The following is a 12,809-nucleotide window of genomic DNA, read 5'->3' as shown; positions in this document are numbered from 1 at the left end:
TTGTAACTTTCTTCTGTTGTTTTTAATTGTTTCTTTCATAGTCAATTCATTCTATAGACAAAGGAAATACATGTGCCTTCATGAATCTTCAAGTATAAATTTAATCAATTTACACACACAAGTCTAAAATTTCAAACATAAAAATAGTTCTTACATTAATTTTCTATAACAACGTAATTGCTTAAAATGTTAAGACACTCATTTCTATTGTATATTTTAGCTCGCTATGATTTGTAACATAAATGGTTGGAATCATATATTAAATCCCGACGACAAAGTTCAAGAAATTGCTTAAAAACAAAGTAAAAACATCCTTTTAAACTGAAAATTATAGTTACTTAACATTTTATGTTTAAACTCAAAACGTTAATTATTATACACTTAAACATTACAAAAATCATGAAAACACAACAAACTTATGTGACATACGAGCAAATAGTGGGATTCGATACTATCAAAAGTTATTGTGCATACACTCATGATTTGAATAAGTTGACAAGAATAACAAAAACATAAGTGTTATGTAGAATAAAATGCTCAAAAAATATTGTGAGCTGATTTCTTTCTTGTAAAATGTACAAACTCAAGTACACTCATTTGCACAGATTTTACAATAGTCACTTTAATATTTACTCATAAATGTTTACATTTATATGAGAGTTACATGTACATGTGGTCAATTTTTGACAATAATCATATAAATTCATGCAAATGACAAATACAACTTTAAGTGTATAAAGATATCCTTCATAAAGTACATTTATACACTTATTCTTTCAAAATATATCAGTGATATAAAACTGGTAATTTCACTGTTTGAAACCTTACGTTGTTCCAGTGAAATACCAGCGTGCACAGTACTGGGAACCAACTTAATGACGTGACGTCGTAAATGATGTCACGTTGTATTATTATTTAGATTGCTTTTCATTCAGTATTAGGTTTAATGTCTTTTAAAAACGTTTCTTTGCATATAAAAAAAAGAAACTCACTCGGTGAAATATATTCCGATCTTACACTGAACTAAACAAATATCCTCTATATCATTATAACTTTTGGAAGGATTATCCTTAAACCTGGGTGTCATCTTTATTGAATGACGCAGTTTCTCTGTGTTACTTAATATTTCAAAGTGTTACTATGACTTTTACATCGTTACATAATGGTTCTAGAGCATGTAAGATGTTTTTCTACCTAACGAAAGTAGCCTTAAAGGTATAAACATGTAAATAAAGTAGTATTTTTGACTTCCATAAAAAATAATTGAACGTTGTTACAATTCTATTTGCCAATATCTTAATAAAGAAATATATTTCGGGTAATACAAGGAGGAAACATGCGTATATATTGGGAGGGAACATATTAACAAATTCATACACTGTAGTCTTCCTTTGTTATAAATAAACGTATAAAGATTTTGAAAGTCAATGTGCCATTGACCTTGAACCGAGGTAGCAAAGACCTCATCATCAGTAATATTGGCTCAAAAGATACAGACTGGGCATGTTAGGGCTAACAGACGACAAACAAACAATATATATGTACAGCAAATGTTTACGGGCACATAAAATGTCTCCATTATATCAAAACTTTGTAACAAATGTCTCACAATGTCAATTATACATAAAGTTTATAACAAAATGTAAAGATAACACTCAAGTCTCTGATGTTTTTTTGTACAAATTCATTTCGGTAAGAACAACAGATCACACGTTAAAAAGATGCAATAAATAATTAAAAAAATATTTAAAGTATTCAAACAAACAATCAGTAAAAATCATAGTGATGTTACACAAAAAAGTATTCTGCCATAACAACATTGGCAGCAGTAAATTTTACAGATACAAAAACATGTAACTGAAAACAGAAGACGCACTTCACTCTACATCGATAATGTGGCATCAGACTGTAAATTGTTAAAAGATCGTCACATTAAAATAATTTGTAAAAGAGACAGGAAAAGTAATTAAAAGTGACAAACCACTAAACTATTTTTAAAAAAGAAGAAAAAAGAAAACAATTTAATATTTACCAAATATTAAACCTTTTTTTTACTTACAAAACAAATTGCTTAGATTTTTATGCCATAAATTGATGTAACTTGTATTTTAATATCCAAATCGCTTACACATGAGTGTATTGTACATTGAAAAACTTGCTCAAAATGACATTTATCTTTGTGTAACTGAAAGTACCAAGATGTTTTCATGTAGTAAGATTATTAGTTACCTAAACCATAAGGGTTATTTTATTTTTTTCATCATCATATGGGTTTTGCCAGTCGCCTTGTATCTAGAATGAAGTGGTTTAAATATTATAAGGTTGGATTATATAAAACATTAGTGCTAAATAAGGGGATTTCTATGTAAATAATAACTTCTATATGTTTATATCAAGAAACATATAGGTAACAATGATATTGAAAACTTAAAGACAAACATTACATCCTGTTTCACAGATTCATTCATAGACTTCAATGTTTCACGAATTCATTCATAGACTTCAATGTTTCACAGATTCATTCATAGACTTCAATGTTTCACAGATTCATTCATATACTTCAATGTTTCACGAATTCATTCATAGACTTCAATGTTTCACGAATTCATTCATAGACTTCAATGTTTCACGGATTCATTCATAGACTTCAATGTTTCACGAATTCATTCATAGACTTCAATGTTTCACGAATTCATTCATAGACTTCAATGTTTCACGGATTCATTCATAGACTTCAATTCACAATTACTTTTCAATAGTTTTTCCCATTTTATCGTCTTTGACAGAGCTTCTCTATGTCCCTTCTTTCTTATGAAAGGTAACCGAAAGTGGAAACCTTTGTACCCAGGCCTCCATGACCTGTTCCAAGGTTGTGCATTCATCGTCTGTTTGTTGATCATTCCGGAACGTGTCTTTTCGTATTTTGACTTCGTGCGTCTTTATATCAACTGAAAGCAAATGCCATACTGAAATCTAAATTACAATCTCCAAAGAAGTAGAAATTATCTTTATATAAGTTAATTTATTTTGCAAATGTGTAAGGAATGGTTTCAGGTGCATGTAAAAACTATTTAAGTTCAAAAACAAAATCTCATTGTTATTTTGAAAAGAGGACAAACAACTTGATTTTAAAACTTTAACCACAATAAATTTTCTTATTACCATAACTTCAAAGCAATTTTTTGCTTTATATTTTCAAAAGACTTTCTAAACAAATGTTTCTTTATTTCAATATATTCATGAAATAATTACCTTTAAAAGACAAAAGAATCTTTTGTTTGACCTCGTCCATGTTTTTCAGATATCCAAGAGATAGAGTGATAGGTTTACAACCATCTTCTGAAGGTTCCTTATGAAAAGTAAATTCTATTTCTACTACCTCATCTGTAAAGAAAGCAATGTTATCCCAAATACTTTCCAATTTCCAGTCTGGCTGAGGTGCCTTTAGTTCTAAATGTTTGTTAACATAATCATATAAGCTACAAATAGAGACATATTCTGTTCTCGAGCTCCAATAGGAATAACAATGGTTGCAGTCCTTGGTACATTCTCTCTCTTCTGATCTAGCTTTCAATCCATGAATGACATACTTTGTAAATAAGCTGCCTTCTTTGTTTAGAACCGCCTTTTTATCCTCACTGCATGCGTTTATCTGAACGAATTTTCTTTTTTCAAATGTAAGCTTTGGAGGAAAACAGCGATCGAGGAAAATAATTAATCGGTCAATTTTGTGCAATTTGTTTAGTTCATTTTGAAACTCATCCAATGATATATACTCTGATTTTTTCCCAAGTTCAAACATATTTTTATCAGCAGAACTTCCACCATGACACGAAAAGTATATCAATAATGTATTGATCTCCTCATCTTCACTGAATTTCTCAATATGCTTTTTAATTGTTGGCCATATTGGTGATTCTTCTGTAACACCCGGTACAACTGTCTTCACTTTGTCTTTGCTATAGGAAACGAATTTCAAAGTAATTAACTAAATTCAAACAATAAAAAATGATAACACATAATTATCCGTATTTTTTGTCTGACTTTTATGTATCATTGAAATTCATTTAAGTATACCATTGGTGTTGTTATAAAGTTAACTAGAACTATCACTAAATGTGATAATGACCCCCACAAGACTGCTTCGGAAATGAGAAAGATACTAGTAACAGAATACCTTGAAATGAAATAGATTTATGGTTGTGGACAATTAAAGATAGTTTTGGTTCTTGTATGTTGCATTTTCTTTCAATGTGGTTGACCATTGATGAAGTTTTATTGAATTTTTGTAATAAATCCAGAAAGAGTTACAATTCTTGAGCACTGCACTTCCTCTCATTGCACTTCGCCATTGTATGAAGTTGTATTGAATTCCAACTACTAGTTTTAAAGTTATGCACTGGACAAAAAAAAGTAACAAAGGACAATAACTGTAATTAGTCCAAATAGAGTTATGGTTCTTGTACATTGCACTGCATCTCACTGCCCTTGACCATTGTATGAAGTTTCATTGAATTCCAGCCATTAATTTTCAAGATATGCACTGGACAATAAAAAGGAACAAAGGGCAAAAACCCTTGAATGATTCAAGAAAGAGTTATGGTTTCTGTGCACTGCTCTTCCTCTCAATATACTTGACCATTGAATGAAATTGTATTGAATTCCAACTAGTGGTTTTCCAGTTATGCTCTGGACAAGAAAAAAGCAATGAAATGTAACAAAGGGCAATAACTTTATGATTACTCTGGACAGAGTTATGGTTCCTGTGTACTGCACTTTTATGAAGTTGTTTTGAATTTCAATGTTTACTTTTCAAGTTATGCTCCAGACAAGGAAAAAGGAAAGGGCAATAACTCCGTAATTTGTCAAAATGGAGTTATGGTTCTTGTGCACTGCTCTTCCTCTTGATGTGCTTGGCCATTGTATGAAGTTATCTTGAATTTCAAACATTAGTCTTCAAGTTATGGTCCGGACAAAAAACAATGGAAAGAAACAAAGGGCAATAACTCTGTAATTTGTGAAAAATTGAGTTATGGTTCTTGTGCACTACACTTTCTCTCAATGTGCTTGACCATTTCTATGAAGTTGTATTGAATTCCTACCATAAGTCTTCAACTTATGGTTCGGACAAAAGAAAGCAATTGAAAAGTAACAAAGGGCAATAACTCTGTAATTACTTTAGATAGAGATATGGTTCTTGTACGCTGCACTTCCCCTTTTTGTGTTTGACCATTGTATGAAGTAGTTTTGAATACCAACCTGTAGTTTTCAAGATATGCTCCGGACAAGGAAAAGTAACAAGGGGAAATAACTCTGTAATTAGTGAAGATGGAGTTATGGTTATTGTGCACTGCACTTCCTCTCAATGTGCTTGACCATTGTATGAAGTTGTATTGAATTCCAACCATTAGTCATCAAGTTATGCTCGGGACAAAGAAAATGCAAGGTACCTTATACCCATAATGCGTGGTGCCAATGAGGTAACCACTCTCTCCAACTCTAGTATTTCCTTTTTCATGGCATCTGCTTTCTCTTGACTTTCATCATCACCAGCAACCAATAATGCTCCCCATTTATTGCCTTGATAAAGAAAAATAGAGTTAATCACTTGGCATGTTTAACCACTTTTGTACTATCAAAGTATTGAAAGTGTGTAAATAATATATGTGCTGTTTGCAAGTTTTTAGACTAGACCACATCTACTAAAATATAGAAAATTTCCGACTTCTAGTTTTGAATCTATGTGCAATCACATCCACAGGTGTTCAGGGCGTTGATTGGTCACTACCCCCGGGCCAACTTCCCACTCCCCCCTTCACCCACTCTACAACCCTCCTACCTCTAAAAACCATGTAAACTGCAGTATTTTTCATTTTAAACATGTTTTAATATTTGGTATATGCTTTTAATTCAATTACTCTCATCTGTTCAATGAAAACATCATATAAAACTAAAACGAACCGTTTTAATGATTTGTTAAATTCTCCATCCAAAATGAAAGTACACATGTATAAACGGATGTATTCGTATGGAGTATTTTCATTGGTTGTGTGAAAATCTTAGACCAATGAAAATACTACATACAAAAAATAAAGTGGAGAGCACTCTGCAGAACAATTACTTGCATTTAGATTTGGAATTTGAAATATCGGAAAACAGTTTATTATAGTTTTATATGACGTTTTGATGGAACAGTTATTACAAATAATGATATTATGTGATCATATTTATATGCGCAATACAAAAAAATATTCATTCATTTTGAATAAACTGCCGTTTAGTCGGGTAATTTTGACAACAAGAGCGATCAGTGATCACATGTGTCGCCTCATGATGGCCAATTTCATGTTGAGACAAGTTTTGTGACAGACGGACAGTGCACAACTAGACTGATTATTCCTGTAAAGTTTGGATAAAATTGCACCAGTAGTTTATGAGGAGTAGTCCGGACAAGCTTTTGTGTATCTGGCAACACAAAGAAAAAACACCTTTTTATCAAAGGGCCATAACTCGGCCAAAAATCATTCAACCGGAAAACCCGTGCAATATGCGCAAAAACTTGAGCTACAGATCAATCCTGTAATGTTTCATTGAAATTGCATTAGTGGTATAAGAGAAGTAGTCCGGACATACTTTAACAAGAGGGCCATGATGGCCCTGAGGTCGCTCACCTGTATATAGCCCCCCTCCCCCCCGGGCCAATTTTTACCCAAGGGCTTTTATTTGTTTATTTGAACAGACTTGGTAGACACCCATAAGAAGATGTTTCAATTGCTAAACATCTAAGTTCTAGCTCATTGGGTTTTTTAAAAGAAGATTTTTTAAGTTTTTGCTATACACATATAAGGAAAATCAATGACCCCCGGGCGGGACCAGCTTTGACCCCAGGGCTTTTATTTGAACAAACTTGGTAGACACCCATTAGAACATGTTTCATGCTAAATATCTTAGCTCTAGCTCTTTGGGTTCTTTAAAAGAAGATTTTTTAAGTTTTTACTATATGCATATAGGGAAAATCAATGACCCCCTAGGGCGGGGCCAATTTTGACCCTAGGGCTTTTATTTGAACAAACTTGGTAGACATTCACTAGAAGATGTTTCATGCCAAATATCTAGGCTCTAGCTCTAACAGTTCTTTAAAAGAAGAATTTTATATGCATTTAGGGAAAATCTATGACCCACAGGGCGGGGCCAATTTTGACCCCAGGGCTTTTATTTGAACAAACTTGGTAGACACTCACTAGAAGATGTTTCATGCCAAATATCTAAGCTCTAGCTCTTACGGTTCTTTAAAAGAAGATTTTTTAAATTTTTACTATATGCATATAGGGAAAATCAATGACCCCCTGGGGCGGGGCCAATTTTGACCCCAGGGCTTTTATTTGAACAAACTTGGTAGACACTCATTAGAAGATGTTTCATGCCAAATATCTAAGCTCTAGCTCTTTGGGTTGTTTAAAAGAAGATATTTAAAGATTTTTCTTTTGGTTGCCATGGCAACCAGAGTTCTGCATGGAATTAAATTCTTTGAACAATTCTTAAAGGTGACCACCAAAGGAACATTCCTGTGAAGTTTGGATGAAATTGGCTCAGTGGTTTATGAGGAAATGTCGTTTAAAGCAAAAGTTTACGGACGGACGACGGACGGACGGACGCCGGACGAAAAGCGATCACAAAAGCTCACCCTGTCACTTTGTGACAGGTGAGCTAAAAATAAAAAATATTAAAGGACCATAACTCTGACAAAAATCATTGAACACAAAAATGCTGACAATATGCACAACTGAACTTGGTACTGATCATTCCTGTAAAGTTTGGATGAAATTGCACCTGTAGTTTATGAGGAGTTGTCCGGACAAGCTTTTGTGTATCTGGCAACACACAGAAAAAACACCTTTTTATCAAAGGGCCATAACTCGGCCAAAAATCATTCAACCGGAAAACCCGTGCAATATGCGCAAGAACTTGAGCTACAGATCAATCCTGTAATGTTTCATTGAAATTGCATTAGTGGTATAAGAGAAGTAGTCCAAACAAACTTTAAAAATAAAAATTACTAAAGGACCATAACTCTGACAAAAATCATTGAACACAAAAAATGCTGACAATATGCACAACTGAACTTGGTACTGATCATTCCTGTAAAGTTTGGATGAATTGCACTGTAGTTTATGAGGAGTAGTCCGGACAAGCTTTGTGTATCTGGCAACACACAGAAAAAACACCTTTTTATCAAAGGGCCATAACTCGGCCAAAAATCATTCAACGGAACACCCCGTGCAATATGCGCAAGGACTTGAGCTACCAGATCAATCCTGTAATGTTTCATTGAAATTGCATTAGTGGTATAAGAGAAGTAGTCCAAACAAACTTTAAAAATAAAAATTACTAAAGGACCATAACTCTGACAAAAATCATTGAACACAAAAATGCTGACAATATGCATAACTGAACTTGGTACTGATCATTCCTGTAAAGTTTGGATGAAATTGCACCTGTAGTTTATGAGGAGTAGTCCGGACAAACTTTTGTGTATCTGGCCAACACAAAGAAAAAAACACCTTTTTTTCAAAGGGCCATAACCCCGCCAAAAATCATTCAAACCGGAAAACCCGTGCTATATGCCCAAGGACTTGAGCTACAGATTGCAATCCTGAAAAGTTTCATTAAAATTGCATTAGTGGTATAAGAGAAGTAGTCTGGACAAACTTTAAAAATAAAAATTATTAAAGGGCCATAACTCTGACAAAATCATTGAACCGGAAAATGCTGACAATATGCACAACTAGGCTTGGTACTGATCATTCCTGTAAAGTTTGGATGAAATTGCACCAGTAGTTAATGAGGAGTAGTCCGGACAAGTTTTGTGACGGACGGACAGACTGATAGACGACTGAGAAGTGATCCCTATATGTCGCCATTACACCGTAGAGGCGACACAAAACCACAGCGGTCAGGTCTCTGTCGAGTTACACTTGCAGTGAATTCGAGATAACATATCTTCTTAAAACAGCTTAAATTCCTTTAAGAGTAATCAATTCCCTACCATTTGGTACCAAGATATTGAAAAATGGTAAAAAAATGTTGGAGTTATGGAGTTCATATTAAGATGAGTGCTGAAAAATGAGCGGCGATTTGCCTTTACTAAATTCATATATATATATATCATTTTCTAATTTTTTGTGGGAGATGAAGGTAATCGAATTAAAAGCATATACCAAATATTAAAACATGTTTAAAATGAAAAATACTGCAGTTTACATGGTTTTTAAAGGTGGGGGGGGGGCAGTTGGCCCACGGGTAGTGACCAATCAACGTGCAGAACACCTGTGATCACTTTTAAATGTTTCAAACACTATCATAGTCTTAAAACGGGAGCAAATGTAAGGAATATTTACCAACACTATTGATGTACCTGTTCAGTAGATATAAACTTCTTTCACTTATGTTAGATAAATAAATAGATTTCCGATTTTAATATGACTGTAATATGTATGTTACAATACCTATCTTGGATGAGAGCCTTGCACTGCAATAACAGATTACTGGGTTGAGAAAATTGTTTTTCTCGCAAGCCATGCATACTCTTATCTTTTTACGACAGTTGTCATAATCTTCAGTCAACGAAGAATTTTCAGCTGAAATTGCAACCATATTATGTGCGTGCATTGAACTAGATTATAAATGCAACAGGTACTCTCCAAATATGCATTTGTTATATAATATGATCAAATACTTAAACCCATTCTCAAAAAAAAAATATTCAATCAAAATATATGTTTAATTTTCGCATAGTTGAGGCTCATTATTTCAAAGTATTATACTGGATTTAAACAGGGCAGTTTCATAAAAACATGTTTACCAATTGTAAAACTTCCACCATTGAACTTATGTATAACAACAACATGATACTGTAGTCTTGTAATATTATCAGAATAAATTCTTCATATATTTTCTTATACTTAATTGATAACAAATTACCTATTGGATTGATGATGCATTGATGACAGTTAATTTCCTCATTGTTTTTAAATATCTCACAAACGATTGTCCTTTCCATTATGTCCTGAAATGAATGTAAACATCATGACTACATAATCTTAAGATAAAATATGTTAAAGTATTATTAAATATACAGAAAGTCTTGTGATATAATTTCAACACATTCAACATTTCAACACATTCATTTAAATTTAAAGACTTCATGCTGTATGATTTAAGACATTTACTTATAATAAAAATAAATGTCCCTGATTCTTGAAAATGTAAACTATCACCTCTAAAATGCACAAAAGCTCAATATTAATATAAACATGCCGAGGACCTAATTTTTACAGATATATAATCTGAAGGTTGCCTTTCATGACATTCAACCTTTACAAACACATCTTTTGTCAAGTGTTATACATACTCGTAATTCATCAATCACATTTGCTTTGAAATCTTCAATAGTCCATGGACTTATCAAGCAATTGATGGGTAAGTCAGTTAGGTCTTGATTGCCTCCCTTATATTTCCAAACCTCTGTCTGCAATTGATAATGATTAACTTATATCAATGATACATAAATTATATATGTTTAATATACATATTTCAACTTAAAGGAGAATTGTGTCCATAGGACACGGATGCCCCCACACCCCACTTTTCTGTCAATTTTATGACTCTATGTCAAATATTTTTTGGACTACATGTGCCACAAGTTGAAAACTAAAAATCAACAAAGGGCCATAATTTTGTTAAATTTAGTTGCAGCAAAAATTCCTTCCTTAACTACCATCTACACATTAAGGTTGTTTATTTTTGGAAGTTTAAGCAAAATCTGCCATCCTGTTTAAGAGGAGATGCGTTCACAAAATTTCAATATAGTATATAGTGAAAAAATCAACAAAGGGCCATCATTCTATTAAATTTGGTCGCAGCAAAAATTCCTTCCTTTACTATCATCTAAACATTAAGGTTGTTCATCCCTGGAAGTTTAAGCAAGATCTGCCATCCGGTTTAAGAGGAGTTGCGTTCACAAAATTGCTATATAGTATATAGTGAAAAAATCAACAAAGGGCCATAATTCTGTTAAATTTGGTCGCAGGGAAAATTCCTTCCTTTACTACCATCTACACATTAAGGTTGTTCATCCCTGCAAGTTTAAGCAAAATCTGCCATCCGGTTTAAGAGGAGTTGCGTTCACAAGATTTCGGGACGTACAGACGTGCGGATGGACGGACGGACAAGTGCAACGCTATATGCTCCCACTTTGTGGAGGCATAAAAACACAAATGACTATTCGGACAGGTAAAAGAATAGAAAATAAACTCAACAATACATGTATAGAAAGATACAGAATAAAAATGGCAAAATTTAAAATGTCAGCCATTTAAACGCCAATTTTCTAAAGTAAGGACTGGCATGTAAATACATGAAACTGCCAGCTTCTTCTCTAATTTAAATGTTGTTTTAGTACTCGGGCATACTAATACAGTACTGTACTTAATCAAGAGAACTTATGTGTTTTAATATGATTCATAATAGAAATCCAAGTCCCGCGTTCTTGAAAATGTAAACAAGAGGGATATGATATCCCTCAAACCGCTCACCTGAATATAAAACACTCCATGACAAGGAACAATAGCAATATTGTAAATGATAAACAAGAGGGCCCAGAATCCCTGGATCGCTCTCCTCAAGTATAGGTCAAAAAGTCAAAGTAGAGCCCCTTTTCGCCTCAGAAGCACAATTTGAAACAAGGGACAGCTTAATCTTAACAATTTTTGTAAACTGTCACCATTAAAATTTTTGTATAAAATTATTTCAAAATTGAACTAGAACTGCCACTGTCATGGTGTGAATTCCCCCGCATACCACTTTGTCAGAATCAACAGTGGCCATTTAGAGCTCAAGGACAATGTCCCTGCCAAATCTGAGCCAGTGCATTCTAAGTTATGTATTCTACATACTTCAAATGTGAAAATGTCAAAATCAATACACTGTGGACAGGCATTCTTAAGCAATTGAGGGGAAATTTTTTTTGTTGACCTTTGACCCAGTACCCTCAAAATCAAAAGGGGTAATCATGACTAACCTCCATGCCAAATATGAAGACTGTGGGTCAAAGGAATCTTAAGTAATTGGATGGACAAGCGTTTTATAGTCAAGGCCCCTGTGACCTTGACCTTTGATCCAGTGTCCAAAAAAATCAATAGAGGTCATCTACTAATCATGACTAACCTCCATGTCAAATATGAAGACTGTGTGTCAAAGGTTTCTTAATTTATTGGGCTGACAAACTTTTTAAAGTCAAAGTCTCTGTGACCTTGACCTTTGACCTGGTGACCTCAAAATCAATAGGGGTCATCTACTAATCATGACTAGCCTACATGCCAAATATGAAGACTATGGGTCAAAGGAATCTTAAGTTATTGGCCAGACAAGCTTTTTGAATTCAAGGCTGCTGTGACTTTGACCTGGTGACCTCAAAATCAAAAGGGGTCATCTACTCAACATGACTAACCTCCATGCCAAATATGATGACTGTGGGTCAAAGGAATCTTAAGTTATTGGGCGGACAAGCTTTTTGAAGTCAAGGCCGCTGTAACCTTGACCTTTGATCTGGTGACCTCAAAATCAATAGGGGTCATCTACTCGTCATGACTAACCTCCATGCTAAATATGATGACTGTGGGTCAAAGGAATCTTAAGTTATTGGGCGGACAAGCTTTTTAAAGTCAAGGCCCCTGTTACCTTGACCTTGACCTTGTGGACCTCAAAATCAATAGGGGTCATTTTAAATTGACATAACTAACCTGCATGCA

General features: G+C 33.8%; 1 protein-coding gene across 1 annotated transcript; it reads right to left on the bottom strand.

Moving 5' to 3' along the window:
• Positions 1 to 2,793: 2,793 nt before the first annotated feature.
• Positions 2,794 to 10,530, bottom strand: LOC132721292 (uncharacterized). Its single transcript, XM_060705573.1, has 6 exons — positions 10,412 to 10,530; positions 9,982 to 10,066; positions 9,507 to 9,638; positions 5,451 to 5,580; positions 3,253 to 3,959; positions 2,794 to 2,948 (listed from the first exon to the last, which is right to left on the bottom strand). The coding sequence occupies exons 2-6, from the start codon at positions 10,058 to 10,060 to the stop codon at positions 2,794 to 2,796; spliced, it is 1,203 nt and encodes a 400-aa protein (XP_060561556.1). The 5' UTR covers positions 10,061 to 10,066; positions 10,412 to 10,530.
• Between the last annotated feature and the right edge of the window lie 2,279 nt (positions 10,531 to 12,809).

This window comes from Ruditapes philippinarum, unplaced genomic scaffold (genome assembly GCF_026571515.1).
Source record: "Ruditapes philippinarum isolate M1 unplaced genomic scaffold, ASM2657151v2 ctg16849_1_1_1_1, whole genome shotgun sequence".
NCBI lineage: Eukaryota > Metazoa > Mollusca > Bivalvia > Venerida > Veneridae > Ruditapes > Ruditapes philippinarum.
The sequence above is the reverse complement of the archived record's forward strand: the minus strand, read 5'-3'. Positions and strand labels throughout refer to the sequence as shown.

Excerpts from the sequence above, each read along its gene's own strand:
- LOC132721292 (XM_060705573.1), bottom strand. The coding sequence starts at position 10,060 with ATGGAAAGGACAATCGTTTGTGAGATATTTAAAAACAATGAGGAAATT. Across the intron at positions 5,581-9,506 it reads AAGGCTCTCATCCAAGATAG|GCAATAAATGGGGAGCATTA; the intron begins GTATTGTAACAT and ends TTCTTTATCAAG. Across the intron at positions 2,949-3,252 it reads GATTCTTTTGTCTTTTAAAG|TTGATATAAAGACGCACGAA; the intron begins GTAATTATTTCA and ends ATTTGCTTTCAG.